At 44.0% G+C, this 18,555-nt stretch overlaps 1 protein-coding gene across 1 annotated transcript in view; it reads right to left on the minus strand.

Annotated features, from left to right (window-relative positions):
* Nucleotides 1-399: 399 nt before the first annotated feature.
* LOC310939959 (protein shisa-6-like) overlaps nt 400-18,555 on the minus strand; it is a gene marked incomplete at both ends in the record, with an annotated part of 89,951 nt that continues 71,795 nt past the window's right edge. The window contains 5 exons of the mRNA XM_083904845.1: nt 400-1,305; nt 1,971-2,074; nt 6,199-6,351; nt 11,363-11,383; nt 12,691-12,753. Of these exons, the coding sequence (XP_083760971.1) occupies nt 400-1,305; nt 1,971-2,074; nt 6,199-6,351; nt 11,363-11,383; nt 12,691-12,753 (1,247 nt within the window). The remainder of the gene's footprint in view (nt 1,306-1,970; nt 2,075-6,198; nt 6,352-11,362; nt 11,384-12,690; nt 12,754-18,555) is intronic.

Consider the following 18,555-nt stretch of genomic DNA (forward strand, 5'->3'; position numbering starts at 1 on the left):
CGGCAGAGAAGGCATCACAAAAAAATCAGAGGAACAAATAAATGAATGAACCCTATGTGACGAAATGGTAATGGAATATTAGCTCAGGAAAAAGTGACAGCCCTGTATTATTATTATTATTATTATTATTATTCACACCCTTCTCCATCTTGACTTTCTAGCTGGGCAGGTGTATGCGGTGTACAGTGACGATTGTTTTTCCGGTCTCTCACAGTCAGCTAGTAGATGTTTGTGATCCTGGAACCTGTGACGTCACAGGAACTTCAGTCAAAGGAAAGTGAAACCACCACCGTCCCCCATTCCAGTGTAATCCACGTCTGCGGGCACGGGGCAGCAGCACTTCCTGTCCGGTGTGGCAGCACTTCCTGTCGAGTGTGGCAGCGTTCAGCCCAGCTGCCGTTACACAGTCACCTCAGTCTTGCTGCCTGTGCGGTAGTGCTGTGGCTGCTGCTGCTGCTGCTGCTGCTGCTGCTGCTGCTGCTGCTGGTGGTGGTGCTGTGGGATGTAGTGGAGCTGTTCCACAGTGTGAGTCCGTCTGGAGGCAAACGCCTGCCTCTTATTTGTTGTGTGGTTCATAGCTAAAGTGTTGGAGTGGGCGGCGCCACCCACTCCCTGTGCCCCGCCACCGCCACCTCCTCCACCACCACCACCACCAGCAACGGCGCCACCACCAGCACCATTGTTAGCGGCACTGGGATGGGAGTGCATTTTGGTCATCTTGTACCGATCCATCACAGGCGTGGTGGGTATGAACACGTCTGTGTGCGAGATGGCGCGCGACATGGACTTGTCGCTTCCCCGAAACCCTCCGGACATGCTGCCGACCATGCCGCGCTTCAGAGACATCATGAACTTGTCTGGCGAGAGCAAGGGGTCCTGGGAAAAGAGGCGATCTTGCGAGTACAGGCGATCTTGGGTGTAGAGGCGCTCTTGAGAGTAATGGCGGTCTTTCGGGTAGAGGTGTTCCTGGGACAGGAGGCGGTCCTTCGAGTACATGCGGTCCTTGGTGTACAGACGGTCCTGGGAGGTGTGACGGTCCTGTGGGAGGAGCCGCTCCTGCGACCGCAGACGCTCCGCCGACAGGAGCTGTTCGTCGGAGAGGATCCTGCCTCCGTACGGGGACATGCCGTTGGACGACATGCTGTAATCCTGTGGCGGGGCCGTCTGCGGAGTCAGGACGCGGTCCTGCGACATGGCCCGCTGGACGCGGCGGGGCCTCTGCCTCTGCTGAGACTGCTGCTGTGATGACTGCGATGGGGGAGGGGCCTGCGGGGGCTGGCCCTGGAGCTGCTGCTGTTCCCGGTGCTGTTGAGCAGAAGATGAATGAGGTGAGTTTATTCTCAAGCTGAGGAGCAAAACGCTCGGCCGCCCACCGCTGCAGAACCAAGAGGGAGAACAGCTACAGCCTGAAACAAGTTAAAATACGGAGGCTCGGAGGTTGCACTAAAAGTTTGCTTCATTAGCTGTTTTCAGACATGAAGACCAGAGGACGTCCGGACTAGACATTGGCCGATTGATTATTGTCTACAGGTTTATCGTACTCGTGAGGGTCACTCGGGCCAATCCCAGTTGAAAATTGGCCGGGAATTGGGGTGTCCAATTAACATCTAAACAACAGTGCTAGCCACGCGCGGCACTATGTGTCTTGACACATGATTATTGCGATAATTGAGTCTTGGATTGTAAATGGGTGGAGCCTTCTTCCCATAATCCACTGTTGTTTTATTGCAAAAGAAACTGTTTCAGGATCCCAAAAATGTCCCGCGATCAACTTATCGTACTTAGCCATAAAAATCGTTCCATCTCTAGTCTGTGCGTTCTTTTGTGGATAATTGCATTCTCAAGGACAGCCCTTCAGGACAATGTCGAGAACACGTCAAGACTCGATTGCATGTCTGAGAGCAGCTACAGAAGCAAGTAGAACAAAAAGAACGTGACCTTATTTGGGAAGTCGGCGCACTTGTACCCACCTGGTCTTGAGTGATTTTGAGTACGTGCAAGGGAAGTGTTCCTCTCGCCGCAAGGTCGGGCAGGTGTCGCTTCCTCGTGTAGTACTCGTCGACATCTTTATCTGCTGCAGAGGACATGAGAATCGGGGGGAAGGGAACAGAAGAAAGACGTGAGGAAGAGGAAACACGGGCAGAATAGAGTGGGGACTGGAGAACAGTTTCCCACAATGCAAAGGGACAGCTAGCGCCGCTGGCCGATCCCGTCTGCGTTTCACCTTTTCCAAGCTCGTGGAGGGGAATAGAAAACACAGAAGAGACAAAGGATCACAGTCGGACCGTATTACATGCTCGGCACACAACATCCACACATCCAGGACTCATCTGGGATTCCACAGGCAGTGCCGGCTGTAGGGGGGGGAGGGTTTGGGGGGCAAACTTTTTCAAAGGTCATACGTGGACATCTATAAAACAACACGGGTACAGGTGTGAGCGGGGAAGCACGCAAGGCACGTCGTACCGCACACACGCATGCTGGAAAAAGCTTGATCGCATTAGTGCACAAACACACGGTTACACGGAGGATTTACACGTGTACTCGGACGTCCTTGAGTCGGTTGTTTTCTGTGGTCGTTTGTGGACAAACAGCTAACATCATGCAGCCGGAAGCAGGTTCAAGAGAGAGAGAGGACGAGGACACATTTGCAAGAAGGTGTAGCATCGACTTCATGCCACACGACGCAGACCCATGCACGAAGACTTCAGTGTGTGTGTTCACGACCACATACAGTACAGTAACTCAGACACAGAATGCAGTAAAATGGACACACATATATATATATGTACATAGTATATGGACAAAAGTATTTGTTAAATGTTGAATTCAGGTGTTTCAATCAGGCTTAAGGGTCTAGGCCTCTTATCTCCATGAAGGACAATCTTATAGCTTCAGCATACCGAGGTATTTTGGACATTTCTATGCTTCCAACTTTGTTTTGCAACAGTTTGAGGACGGTCCTTTTCTATTCCAACATGATTGTGGGCCAATTCCAATTCCTATCTTAACCCTCAAGCTCAACCCTTAATCTTAACTGGCCTCAAAACCAAGTGTTGAGGGTTATTTTGTCACTGAGAAATGGGACACTCCTTAAATGCAGATACGTCTTCAGACTGTAGGGGGCAGAATAACGCGAAAGCTGCGTCCAGTCTGTCAACTCCAAAAAAGAAGAAGAACGCATTTACGTCAGGATTATTTATTACGATCCGTTTGTCAGTCAAGTTATTAGGTTGTCAGTTAGTTATAAGATGATACTCATACAAATACCACAACCACGGACATATTCAGCTGACAGTTACCACACACCACGGCTTATTGAAAAGTAAACCATAGCAAACCATCGCTTGTCCTCACCGGCCGACTATTGACAAAAGATCGTAAAATAAAAATAAATGTTACGCAACAATGACGTCAGTAATCCATAATATGGGCCTAAACTAAGATAATGGTTTTCATCATTTTTATATCTCTATTAACAAAGAAAATACTTCATTTGTAGCGTACTCGTTTCGCTGCTTTCCGCACCATCTTTGTTATGGCAAAACGCGCAATGCATTCTGGGTAGCCCTTGCTCCCAAGGGTGGTCTTGGAAAATCTCAATATTGAGGGCGATACAGCCCTTAAACTTGGCCCTCAACTTAATTTTTCTGAGAATCGGGACAGCACTTGCACTAAAGGGAGAGCATTTTTGAGATTGAGGATTAAGCAAGGAATTGGAATTCACCCTGTGTCCCAGTGGACAAAGCAAGGACTACAAAGTGTGGAAGAACTCGAGAACCTCAACCCCATCCAGCACCTTTGGGATGAACTGGAACTGGAGCTTGTGAGCCAGACCTTCTCGTCTAACAAAAGGGGGAACAACTCCATATTAAAGTCCTGAATCCTTCCTGAATTTGAAGACATTGTTACAGTCCCTGTTGGTGTAGTGGACAGGCATCCAAATACTGTAATGGTAAGGTCAGGCGCTGATGTTGGATGATAAGTCCTGGAAGAAGTGTACTGGTCAATTCATGTCTTTATCGTCCTTGTTTTGTCCACTGGGAAACAGTCATGCAGGAATAGAAACGGACCTTCCTCAAACGCATCAAATTTGGATTCCTAACGTTGTCCAAAAATGTCTTGATGTGAAGCGTCAATATTGTCCTTCGCTGGAAATCGGAGGCCTCGACAACAAGCTTCTTCATTCTTTTCTCAACACCATCGTCCTAAGTTAGAAGTAAATCAAGTCACTTCTCTTTTTCTGACGGAGGGAATCAATTACACGGCGAGCAGACCTAACCACCTTATTAAGATTTCGGCGGTGACTCTGAGTCCAGGCCTTGTCTTTTTCAATAACGGCTACAGCGGCGTCCCCGCGCCACCTGTCAAGATTACACTCTGCCAAACTCCTCTTCAGCAAATCGATTCATTACCAGAGATAATAAAAACAAGATGTTCCTTTCTCGGGCATAATAGTCTTCAAGATCCGGGCAGGCCGTTGAAAAACTCATCAGCCGCATTAGCATAGCGTGAATGAGTAACTCCTCATGTGCACTGTCCTGCGCCGCAGTTGGCTAAACACTTTTTTTCTCTTTTTTTTACTTCACTTTTGATACTAATTTGCATTAATAAGCAGTTGCATTCTTCTCTTTTATGATCCCCGACAATGAAAAGTGCTGCTCCGTCTTTCCTTCGAGCAAAATCCGACACGATCTATCAGCGAGCGACAACAAGAAGACGACGACGACGACGCCGGAGCCTCTCGGCGACGCAAAAATAATAATACGCTTTGGAAGCTGAAGGACGACGCCTGTGGACGTTTTTCGATTCAACGCTTCTGAAAAGCTGTTATCTTTTTTTTTTATATAAATTGAATTCATTTGTTTTTGTTTTAACGCCTAATCTATTGTTATGCTAATTTCCTTCAAGTGAAAACTCTGGTTCTTCTTCTTTTTCTTTATTCAAACACAGAACAACTGACGACCAAAACATCGCAGTAAACCTGTCCTGCCTCAGGAGTGCGAGCCGGTGTGGAGCGAGTGTGATGTACTTATATTCACTCCAAGAGCAACCGTGGCTGCAGCCTTTAGGTGAGAGGGTGAGGGGGTGAGAGGGTGAGGGGGTGAGGGAATATCAGTGACTCGGAGTTCTGTGAGAAAACTAAACTGGGATTATGAAGAACCAGAGACGGTGTTTTGATTCTACGTAATCCCGTCAAACATATCGTTGCTAAACGGGAAAATCCATATATATAGTAGGAAAAACCAATGAAATTCTAATCCCAGAGCTGTCGCTGATCTTTTCTTTGACAGTAAATTTTCATTGCATAAATTAAACCTTTCAGGTGTCTAATAGCATTTTTTGTATGGCTAACATAACATCTTTGATCTAACGGATCTTTGGTTAACAATAAAATGTTCCTGACATGGCGATGCTAAAATTGGGCTATGTGTGGCTAATGATAAAATCTATTTAGATTAAATATTTGTTGGAGTGATGTAAAGAGAAGTGTATCGTCTGCATAGAGGAGAACAATGATGCTGGAAAATATGGAGAAATTGGAATATTTCATCCTTTCTTAAACCTTGAATGGATGATGTAAGAAACAGAACAAATGTCCGATAAAACGGGAATTAAACGAAGAAGACAAACGATCGTTGACGTCAAAAAGTTATCGTTTCTTTTTACTTTCAAAAGAGTTTGATGGTTTTGGCTGGCGTGTATTTTGGCTAACAGGTCTGAGAATAGCGCTAGCGCAAACTAGCCTACACTTGCTCACGCTATTAGCTTAAAATCAATGGATGTGTTGGTGTGTATCGTCTGCATAGAGGAGAACAATGATGCTGGAAAATATGGAGAAATTTGAATATTTCATCCTTTCTTAAACCTTGAGTGGATTTTTTTCGGACTAATTTTTAATTTGTGACAAATTAAATAATTTTGACCGATTTTGCTCAGTGACTCCACGTTAACACGAAGTATCGCACAAAACTTTATCCAATCAGGAGCCGGAACTCCACAAAGAGGTCGTCCTTTCTGCTTGTGAGGTTAGGCCACGCCCCTTATACTTAGATGAATTAAGTTCTGACATGCGTCCCACGTTGACGGTGCTCCGTTTATTCAATGCAGTATTTATTTCTTTTTCAACCATGCAGCAGGGCATCGGGCGCGTGGAGCCTACTCTTGCTCGCATTAGTGCAGTGAACTTTGACCTACTGAGTTTCTTCAGGGATGAGAATCGGCTGAGGTCGGCCGTGACGGCCGCCTCGTAGGAGGGCGGCAGGTGCGACAGGCTCTGGAAGGAGCGCGAGAAAGACAGGTCGTAGGGCTCCGTCTGTGATGTCAGGATGCCGCTTATCCGATTGTTTTCTGGAGACACATACGTACATGTACAGACACAGAAAGAAAGGGGGGAAAGAAAAGGAAAAAATAGAAATGGGCCGGTTGGCTTCTCCTGTGTGTCACACTCAAACCCTTTCCCCCCGCCCCCGTTTCACAAAGACAACACCGTCATGGACGACCACCTGCTGAGGTAGAGAAGTTCTGCTGGGCTGGAGTTTCAGATGTACAAACTCGTCCCGGAGGCAGACGCAGCTTTAAATGAGGAACATATCGTTTGTATGAAACCAGGATCCGTGGATGGATTCATTAAAGTTTAGCCTGCAGGAGAATTCAGCTGAGTGCACAGAAATGTAAATAATTGATAGTTGTTTGTGAGGCTGTAGCCGCTGAGGACATGTCTGGGCTAATGTCTCTGGGACTTTGGGGTTGTTGCACTGACCCACGCACTCATTTACATTTGTGCAAATGAACATGAACACAAGTTTTTAATCGCTGGTTTGTGTGAGTCAGTACAGGATAAAGCTGCCTGGAAACGGACCTGGCTTTAAATATTCAATCTAAATTATTAAAATGTATTGATTTAGGCCCAAAACGCTTCATTAAAAAAGTACATTTTAACAGAAGCTTCTTTTGTTGCTAAAGTTTCACAGACTAAAAACAGCTAATGCCTCCTGTAAGAAGCCGTTAAAGTTCAGCCACGGTCGACCTTTAAAGTTTGAGAGTTTACAGACCTTTAAAGTTTTTAAACACATCAGCGACTAAAACGATTATTTCTTTAAAGTGCAGCCACAGTTTTAGACGAGTAAATCACAGCTGAGGTGTCGCAAACGCACACACGAGGCGCTACATGTCACCATTTTATCTCACAGACAAGCTAACGTGTTTCTGACATGCAAATGCTTGTTGACGTCAAAAAGTTATCGTTTCTTTTTACTTTCACAGGAATTTGACGGTTTGGCTGCCGTCTATTTTGACTAACAGGTCTGAGAATAGAGCTAGCCTACACTTGCTCACGCTATTAGCTTAAAATCAATAAATGTATTGGTTCATTTGACATTTGAAAAATGTGTAATAAGTTTTCTGTTTACCACGTTTAAAAAAAGGCTATTTTTGAAATCACAGCTGAGGCGCTACACGTCGCCATTTTACCTTGCAGACAAGCTAGCATGAAGTTTCTGACAAACTAGCTAGCTCCAAAGTTATCGGTTCTTTTTTGACAGTTTTGACTGGCGTCTATTTAAAAAAAAGGCTATTTTCTAAATCACAGCTGAGGTGCTACACGTCGCCATTTTACCTCACAGACAAGCTAGCGAGAAGTTTCTGATGTGCTAGCTAGCTCCGGCTCAACATGAGCTCAACAGAACAACTGCTGTTTGATGTCAGAAACAGAACAAATGTGCGATAAAACGTGAATTAAACGAAGAAAACAAATGCTCGTTGACGCCAAAAAGTTTTCGTTTCTTTTTCATTTTACAAGAATTTGACGGTTTTGGCGGGTGTGTCTATTTTGGCTAACGGGTCTGAGACTAGAGCTAGCGCAAACTAGCCTACACTTGCTCACGCTGTGAGCCTAAAATCAATGAATATGTTGGTTGATTTGACATGAAAAATGTCATGTAAGTTTTCTGTTTGCCACGTTTAGCGCAAAAAAAGGCAATTTTCTCATCTGCTTGAGCTCATTTCATTTCAGACAACTCGTTCAAGTTAAAACATTTCTTTCTCGGGCGTCACTTTGAGATTTTAATCCCGGCTTTTATCACGACTCGCTTTAGATGACTGTAATACTATGTTATGACTTCGGTTGGTTTTTAAAACACAGGCGAGCAGTTTACTCCAATTTTAGTGTCACTTCGATGGCTTTTAAAGTTCTTTGTTTTTAAACGACTTCGTGGTATCTGTCCGACCTACGCTCTCTTACAGGAAAAAGAACCAGTTTCTCTGTCGTTGTGGAGTTCGTACAGACTCTTTAGTCGTCACTTAGAGGTGACTTTTATGTTGTTTTTAAAGTTGGATTGCTATTTTCTGCCTCAGAGACAATCTTTGACACCTGAACCTCCAACCTGCAGTGATGGGGGGGGGGGTTGGTGTAGACGGTCACATCAGGCACTCGGTGGGTGAGCGTTGGTTCAGACATGACAGCGAATGTGGTGGTGGTTTTTTTTGACGAGAGGAAACATCGGTCCACGAGAAGGGAAAAGGAAAATAAATCACCAAACAACAACAGTCGTGTTCTGAAGAAGAAGAAGTGACCGCCACTGGAGACAGAGCTGTGTGTGTGTGTGTGTGTGGACGGGCTTGTGTTGATATGGTGCGTTATGATGCCAGGGAGACACACGGGGCAGTGACGGGCCTTTATTCCGTCTCTCTATTCTCTGTCCCTTTATCTCTGGTCCACAAACACCCGTCAGTCTTATCTGTGCGACCATGCTGTCGCCCACTTTCCCCCCCGATACTTTATTCTTCGCTGTCACTTCACCGTTCTCCCTCTCTCTCGCCCCTGTGAGCGGTGAGTATGGACGCCACGTCCAAGACCAAGACTTCAATGGACAGATAAAAACGGCTGCAGGACAGGGAGGACAAGGAGGAAAAAGACAGGGGACAAGATGGAGATAAAAGACTCTCCAGAAGTCCGACTAAACTTCGTTTGAATCTGAACACCCAGATATCGCAAACTGTTGTAGACGCTGCTACGACGTGAAAGAGCAACGTAAACACTGTGGAAGCTGGAGGAAACTGAGAGTATTCTCTGTCGGATTAAGGAATCGTACGTTTCAGAGTTCATGGATCGTAGAAAGACCCGAATCGGCTCACAGGACATCGACAGCTCCAGTGGTGCAATCGGTCAGCGCGCGGTACTTATACGACAGTGACCTGCAGCAGAAATGCCGAGGTTGTGAGTTCGAGCCTCACCTGGAGCATGGCAGTTTTATGGAAGCGGGTCCGCTGCAACTAGCTAGCTAGCCACATTCAAGGATTTTCCAAACTGACTTTGGGAGATGACTTTGTTCAATGATTTAATCCTAAGAAAACAGACTATACGATATCTTTTGTTGGTTAGGTACCTTCCTCAGGGACAGGTTCAAAACCTGGGACAGATCAAGGCCTGGGGTTTCCCTGAGGAATACCTAAAGCCCCGCCCAACACTTAACTGGCCCTATTTAGCTCTTCCGATGATCGTGGGTGTCTTCTGATTTTAGCCTGATTTGAAGAGATCATCTGGCCAAATTATCCTGTAGTGTGAGGGATTAATAGATGCAATAGAGTCTTCACGATTTCAAAACGTAAGTGATATCGTCTAGTCTGTTTTCTCTGGATTAAATCATTGAGAATCCGTTACAAAGTTCGTACAAAGTCGTCTCCCAAAGTCAGTTTGGAAAATCCTTGAATGTGGCGAGCTAGCCAGTGAGATCCAGAGGAAACTGAGATTTTTCTACAGATAGGCTCTGTAGATGTCAGTGGCTCCAGTGGCGCAATCGGTCAGCGCGCGGTACTTATATGACAGTGACCTGCAGCAGAAATGCCGAGGTTGTGAGTTCGAGCCTCACCTGGAGCAAGGTAGTTTTATAGAAGCGGGTCCGCTGCAACTAGCTAGCTCGCCACATTCAAGGATTTTCCAAACTGACTTTCGGAGACAAATTTGTATGAACTTTGTCACAGATTCTCAATGATTTAATCCTAAGAAAACGGACCAGACGATATCTTATAGCTAGCTAGCTGCAGTGGACACACTTGATTTAGTGAATCCATTTGACGCTACTCAGTCACGTTGTTTTCATAGCTCCTCGACAATGTGGGCAGGGGCTTCATAGTAACGGTTGCGTGAAACTGCCGTGACATGGTTTTCTACGTGGGTTTTTGGGTGAAACTGAATCATTAGAATCGGTGGATTAAAAAGTTCACAGAATCGATCACTACTTAGCTTTTAAACATTTCCTTTGCTAAATGTTGGAGATGAACGCATGTTTTTAGGGATTTTTTATCTTTAATCTACAGTTCGGTAATAGTTGGCTTTGATTCCTGTGTTGGACGTCGCGCTCATGACTCGATCGCTGATGGAAAAGCAGAATAAACGAGTCGAGCTGGAACTGTGTAGTGGAAAAGCGTCGTTAGTAACTGAAACACAAGAAGGAAAGTGGGGAAGTTTGAGAGAGTGGAACACGGGGGGTGTTGGTGTTGTTGTGTGTGTGGGGGGGCGGAGTCAGGTGGCAGCAGGGGATTGTGGGAGCTGCAGGGAGGATGTTGACAGGGTGTGAACGATCGTCTGCTGCTCTGCGTCGATACAGGAAGTGACAGACCTGATTCAGATAGTCTTTGCAACACTGAAAAACTGACTTTATTTACTTATTTATTTATTTATTAAAGGCGTCGACAAATCACGTTAAAATACCAAAAACTCTGCTCGTGTTTCCTTTATAGTAACTGGATCATCATCACCTAGTGGTTGCTCATAGTGTGAGCTAGTGTGATATTATTATTATAATACATAAATTATTGTTATTATTGTTATTATTATTATTATGCATGTGCAGCACCTTATTCATAGTTTAATGTCAGGTTTTTAATTATGGTTTTATACAAAAATAAGTTTAAATTAAAATTTTACTTCTAAAATTTTGGATTTTTTTGTGGAAAATTGTAGATTAAATCAAGATTATTTACAGATAAAGATCATACAAAAATAATTAAAAAACTGTTAGAATAACATTTTTTATGCTCAGAAATGTCTGGACCGAACTATTTTTAAAATCTTAATCGATTTTGGCGTTTTTCTGTGATTTGCCAACAAACAAAATGGTAAAATAAGACAATTTATAAATCAACGATCACATGAACGAACTTTCAGACGTTCATTTTTGTTTGAACGCGTTAAAAACAGTTTGAAAAGTGCAAAAGCTACTCGACTCAGGTCTGAAAACACAAACAGACGGAGGTTAGTTTGAACACAAACGTGTGTTGATGGATGGAAATCAAACGTGTGTCAATGTACAAACGTATGAATGAGTGAACGTATGAATGAGCGAGTGAATGAATGACTTACCACGTCTCAATGATCGGTGAGCTACCGAAACCAAGTCAAAAAACAAACAAAGATTTCAGAAACATGTTGATGATGACGAGCAAAAGAACACAGGAGTGCTACATTTTCTGCATCAGTTAAACAAACAAAAAGTCAAATAAAAACAGGTTGTACTTCCAGACAGGGGGCGCTGCAGGCAAACACCTGAGCCCCAGTGTCCACAGCGATGTCCTTTATGCAACATTTTCAAGACATTTAACCAAATATTAATGTAAATACATTATATTTTAGAGCAGTGACCTCGTTCTTTATGTGTCCTTATGCAGCTTTTATTTTGGTATGTGTTTCTGCCCCCCCCCCCCCCCCCATATTCTGTTGATACGGTCCTGCGTCCACAGGCAGTGGCTTTGACCACATCCTGAAATTTTAAGCTCGAACATCAAAGCGCGGACGACGACGTGTCGTCAAAATGGATTTTTCCATGTTTTCCACTGATTCTCCGAGGCTTTTCTGCACAGCAGTGGTTTCCCTATCTACACACACACGTGTGTGTGACTGAGTGTGTGTGTGTGTGTGTGTGTCAGTCAGTCTGTCAGTCTGTCTACAGAGCGCCTGAAATAATTTTTTTATATTTGGCCTTTTTTGCGATGTGGCTTTGACGGCAAACTTCCTGTTTTGTGGCGAAATGGCAGCTTAAATGTATTTATTTAACGGCCAACTTCCTTTTGGGTCAAGTTTGTTTCCGTAAACGCGTTCAGGGTCGGTCTTTTGTGTCGCGTATAAAGTTCGGGGGCGATCAGTCATTGTGTGCAGGAGTTACAGGGCACTTCCTGTTTCATGGCGAACGGTCTAAATTCGCCATAACCCCGAGGGCTGCCGTAGTTACGCACATTTGAATGCGCAAAACCTTTCGCCTTTGATGGGTTCAGTACAAATTGGCACGTTTTTTTTAACGTCTGTACGACAAATGCACTCGGAAAAGTTCGCTTGTACGCATTTACGTTGGGTGCAAATCGTCAAAGTGGACACCAAAATTCCAAAATGGCCGACTTCCTGTTGAGTTGAGGCCATAGTTACGGTCGACTTTTTTGTTCGTCTCGGTCCATAACATCTTCCCACCAAGTTTCGGGAAATTCGGTGGAACTCGATGTGTGCGGAAGTTATAGGACACCCCCTGCTGGTTATTCAATATATTTTTTACTTCCTTATTGGTGTGGACTCCCCTAAGCGCCACTTACAAGAATTATCCCCAGTCATTATTATGATATTAATAAAAATCCACCATAGACATAATTATAGATGATTATTATAGGATGTTTTAATTGAAATAAGCTCCTCCCACTGCTTACCATTCTTAGGTGTGCGTGTGGGGCTACCTAAAGCCACATGGTTATAGTTGTGCTGATGGGTACCTGCAATGACAAAAGCAATGAAACATCTGTTCAGTGGAAACAGAGGAGCGATGTCGTGTTAGTGTTCGAGTGAACGACGACAATTAAACACATAATTCACTCACTCATAAAACAACAACAAATGAACGAGGCGACGTTTTGATTTACGCTCTTCATAACGTCGAGGCTAATTCAATTAGAGTCTTTTAACGGGGGGTGAAATATGCATTTAATTGTCCTCACGTTATGCGAATGGACATAAAAAAGATGATAGGGTGTGTGTGTGTGTGTGTGTGTGTGTGTGTGTCCTGAGAAAACATGGTTACAGAGAAGTCAGAGGCGGCAAATTAAACAGAGAAGAAGAAGAAGAAGAAAGTTAAGAAAACAGGGAGATTAAACAGTATTCAGAGTCAGGGAAAAACACTCGTAAATGAAAGAAAACCTCTTTACTACACGTATAAATACATGTATATACGTACAGACAGATCGTACACATCACATTTACACAAAGAGATCTGTTTCACAAAAAAATACAAGACAAGTCAAGGGTTTTCAAATCGCGTCAACAACGCGTCGACGATGCGTAAGCTGCGCGTGCAGCCCAGATTTTGGAATCGTGTAAAAGAGCGCGTTGGGTGCGCATGGACTCGGCAAACTGAATTTTCCGTGGAAAAGGATAGTTTAGTCAGACTTACGCGATAGTTCAGCTTTAGTCAGACTAACAGGATAGTTTAGTCAGACTAATAGGATAGTTTAGCTTTAGTCAGACTAATGCAATAGGTCAGCTTTAGTCAGACTAATGCAATAGTTCAGCTTTAGTCAGACTAATGCGATAGTTTAGCTTTAGTCAGACTAACAGGAAAGTTCAGCTTTAGTCAGACTAACAGGATAGTTTAGCTTTAGTCAGACTAACACTATTGTTCATCTTTAGTCAGACTAATGCGATAGTTCAGCTTTAGTCAGACTAACACTTTGATTTAGCATTAGTCAGACTAACTGGATAGTTCAGCATTAGTCAGACTAACTGGATTGTTTAGCTTTAGTCAGACTAACTGGATAGTTTAGCTTTCGTCAGACTAATGCGATAGTTTAGCTTTAGTAAGACTTACACTATAGTTCAGCTTAAGTCAGACTAACTGAATTCTTCAGCTTTAGTCAGACTAACTCGATAGTTCAGCTTTAGTCAGACTAACACTATAGTTCAGCTTTAGTCAGACTAACTGGATAGTTCAGCCTTAGTCAGACTAACGTGAGTCTTTTAGTTCCTCGTTATAAAAAGTGAATCAGAATTTTACTCTTTTCTCCTCGACTGAGGCTTTATGTTGATGAGGTGAACCTCGTTCGTTCTCGAGGTCACGACCTGTCGTGTTTTTAATTTATAAAACAATGACGTTTGCATAAATGATGTCGTTTCCTCACTGCGGCTAATTAATAATCTCTGACAAAGATAAAACTCTTTTTTATAAAGAGCTCCTCGTTGTCGTCGTTGCACGTCTGGTTAAATTAAACCTGGTTTCTCCTCTGAATTTAGAAGAAGGTCAAGATATTTTATAGATTTGACTTCAGTTCCTGACACTTTAGATAGATTAAAATACACTTTTTTATTGTCTTTGAAAAAACAGTTTTTAAAAACTGAGGTCTTAGATCTGTTGGGTCCACGGAGACTCGCCAAGTCAAGCGTCCCGCGGAGAAGACGCCGACGACCGTTAGCTCATTAGCACCGCGGACAGCCAGTGTTCACTGATCCATCTGTAATCTGGGGACCAATTAATCCCGTTCAAGGCGGCGTGCGTTCGTTCCCCGACACAAGCGGCGGCCTCCAACCTCTCAGAGCCGTGAGGGACGTCTTATCGTCTCAGAACAGAGCGCTGCAACATCCCCGTCCAAAATAACCCTCCACACACGTCGTGGTTCTGTTAGCAACGCCAGGAAAGTGTTGACGATGGAATAGAATAAAAAAGAACGTGGATTATTTGTGATTGACGTGCTTTGAAGATCTGTTATCCGTCAATATGGCGATGACACAGCCGTGTGTTCCTCAGACATAAGGCAGCTTTTCCCTCTGGATTCAGTGACCTGACGTTTAATTTCTCTTTGCCTTTCACTGATCTCCAGGGAAGAACTCGCCTCAGCACGAGCAGCGGCCCTGAACCCCCCCGAGCCGTGGGGCTCCTTATCGGCTCAGACCACCTCACTGCACTGTCGCCCTCCTTTATGAGCTGACCGAGCAAATATAAAACCTCCACAAAACACTTTTACCACCAGGCAACGCAACGCAACGCCAGAGAAGCCATCGCTCTTCTGCTCTCTGTCAGTTACCGCCTTCGTCTCCTAAAGTCAGAGGTCTTAAACCTGGGGGCGGGGGCCCACATGTGGCCCTTCAATCCATTTCTCTGCGTAACCTAAGTAGAGCACTTTACGCAGGAGTATAAATTGGGCTAAACACTATAGTTCAGCTTTAGTCAGACTAACACTATAGTTCAGCTTTAGTCAGACTAACTGGATAGTTCAGCTTTAGTCAGACTAACACTTTAGTTCAGCTTTAGTCAGACTAACTGGATCATTTAGCTTTAGTCTGACTAACGTGATAGTTCAGCTTTAGTCAGACTAACACTATAGTTCAGCTTTAGTCAGACTAACACTATAGTTCAGCTTTAGTCAGACTAACATGATAGTTCAGCTTTAGTCAGACTAACTGGGTAGTTCAGCTTTAGTCAGACTAACAGGATAGTTTATCTTTAGTCAGACTAACTGGATAGTTTAGCTTTAGTCAGACTAACTGGATAGTTTAGCTTTAGTCAGACTAACGCTTTAGTTTAGCTTTAGTCAGACTAACAGGATAGTTTAGCTTTAGTCAGACTAATCTAATAGTTCTGCTTTAGTCAGACTAACATGATAGTTCAGCTTTAGTCAGACTTACGCTTTAGTTTAGCTTTAATCAGTGGTTTTTGATATGTATAGATTAATTTTGCTTCGTGAATATGTTTAGAAATGTAGATATAATGTTATATAGAGAATGTTTGTACAAAATAGGGTAAGAAATATAAAAAATAGGAAAAATAATAAATGTAGGACATAGGACAGTACATTAGCTAGCATATTTATTTTATATATATAGCTTATATATCATTTACTGTTATTTTGAATGTATATATATATGAGTTGAAGTTTGTGATGAACATGCTCTGAAGATTGTTGAGTTAATCAGGATCTAAACTGATAAATAGATGTTTTTCCGCCGTGTTTCTGTCAGATTCAGTGGTTGAATCCGTAACACAGCTGCTCCTCTGGATACGGCATCGTTGCGTTCGTGTCTCGGCACGAACATCGGCCTCAAACTCCACTGGAGACACGAGGTTCCTTATCAGCTCAGACCACCTCGCTGCACCTTCGCTGACGCTGCAAATATAAACCTCCACAAAATGTTTTTTACCACGAGGCAACGCCAGGAAAGTTTGTCAAGTGAAGCACGGAGCCACCGCTCTCCGCTAGCTGCTGCCTTAAGTCTGTGATCGACATGCTCTGAAAAGGATGTTGGGCTTGAAAAGGAACCGTTATCTGAATCTGCTAAGTTGTCGACGTTTGGCCGCCGCCTTCTTTTACGACTCTGTGACGCCTCGCATCAAAAGAAGAAGACGCGTCTCCGGCACGACCGGCAGCCGCTTATCGCCTCAGACCACAGCCGAGCTGATGGCGCAAAATATAACCGTTCACGCGCCGCGTTTACGGCGGAGCAGCGCCGCACAAGTGTTTATCACCGTTCCCTTCGTTTAGACACGCGCTGCCGTTCCATTAGTCACTGCGGTGTCGTCTGTGATTGACGCGCTCGTCTGATTGTCGGGGTTAAACCGGGCTCACTGATCTAAATTGCTAAATAGATGTTTTTTCCATCAATATGCTGATGACGCCGCCGCCGCCATGTGTTTTCTTCACACGGTCGCGTCGCCGGATTCAGCGTCTCTGATGCAGCGATCGGACACGGTCGCCTCCCTCACCTCCGCCAGAAACATTAGTCACATTTAATTTCTCGTTTGCTTCTTAACGGCCGTCCAGAGGAGACCTCCTTCCTCCTCCTCCTCCTCCTCCTCTGCGTAACAGCAGTCGGATGGAAAACAAGTGACTCAGTGATCTGACATTTGGTGTTTTTTTTTGGCGTCGTCTCTCACTTCACACTTGGAAAACATCACTTCCACGTAAAGCGATATGAGAGAGAGAGAGAGGGGGGGGGAGCACTCTGAGACGACCACCGAACGCCTCCGACACGCCAGAGTTAAGTAAGCGTTTGCAGAATCGACCGCAGCGTGGGAACTATCAGGATCGATTGTAGTGAAGAATTAGCATTCTGTTTAGCGACGGTAACGCCGCATCACGGCGTCCTGTCACTGCGTCGTCTCTTAGATCGTAGACGAGTCGTACGCAGCGCTGCCAAACGGCATCCACGTTTTGGGAAACGTTCAAGAAACGGTGATTCTCTAACTTTTAAACAATGGTGAAGTAGGTTTTCACTGGCTAAATGTTGGGCTAGGCTACGATTATTGACATTATTGATCTATAATTTCATTATATTTCTGCTTCTCCGTCTCTAGGTGTCAGCACAGGGATCTACGCCGGATGTTCACAACTGTTTAGTGGTGTGGGAACGTTCCCTGAAGGTTCCTCCTGATATGGCAAGTTTTCTTGACGTTCATGTAATGTTTTTGGTTGCACATTCAGTTCCCAGAACGTTCCACGAACATTACTTTGTCACAACCTTCTTACAACCTTTATAGAACCTTCTCCTTTGGTTTTCCAAAACCTTCCATGAACGCTACTTTGTCACAACCTTTATAGAACGTTCTCTTTTGGTTTTCCAGAACGTTCCTCTAATGGTACTTTATCACAACCTTCTTACAACCTTCACAGAACGTTCCCCTAATGTTACTTAGTCACAACCTTCTTACAACCTTTACAGAAGGTTCTCTTTTGGTTTTTCAGAACGTTCCACTAACGTTACTTAGTCCCAACCTTCTTACAACCTTTATAGAATGTTCCCCTCACATTACTTCGTCACAACCTTTATAGAACGTTCTCTTTTGGTTTTCCAGAACATTCCTCTAACGTTACCTTGTCACAACCTTCTTACAACCTTTACAGGATGTTCATCTAATCTTACTCAGTCCTAACCTTCTTACAACCTTTACAGAACGTTCCTCTAACGTCACTGGCTGTTCTCTACTAAGCTGCTGCATTAGAATCGTAGAATCTTATCTTCAGTAGTTTCATGGTGGATCACAATTCCAGCATTAGTGAGAAGAACCAAAGCCTAAACCTAAAGAAAATAATGCTATAAAACATGTGAATAAAGGCAGAGCCAATCAGAGACGAGCGTTTCCTCGGGTCTGTCACATGTGAACAATCTATGTGTGTGTGAGGCATCATTTAAAATCATAATCTGCACCAAATACAGAGAAGGTTAAAATAATGATCAGACAGTTGTGAGTTCAGTCTCTTTCACACGTTCATATCTGGGTTTGTTTGGAAACGTTAAAGCTGTCAGTTTCCACAAAGTTAATATAGAAATTGCTAAAACACCTTTATTTTCAGTTTGGAGAGAAAACTTTAATTCCCTTAAACCGAGACTTGCGAGCTTGGATTAAAGAAGTGGAAGAAAAAAATTCCTGCAGCGGAATATTTTTGAGATGGTTGAAATTGTGGTGGACGAACAAACACGGCTACAAAACCCTGACAATAAAGTCAGACAGGAACAACTTAATGGAAAACCCTTAAGGCTCGGTATCTCTGAACAGCAGCTGAAATACAGCGAGCGCTGGATAACTGAGACTG

Source organism: Microchirus variegatus, assembly GCF_963457635.1.
Source record: "Microchirus variegatus genome assembly, chromosome: 18".
NCBI classification, from domain to species: domain Eukaryota; kingdom Metazoa; phylum Chordata; class Actinopteri; order Pleuronectiformes; family Soleidae; genus Microchirus; species Microchirus variegatus.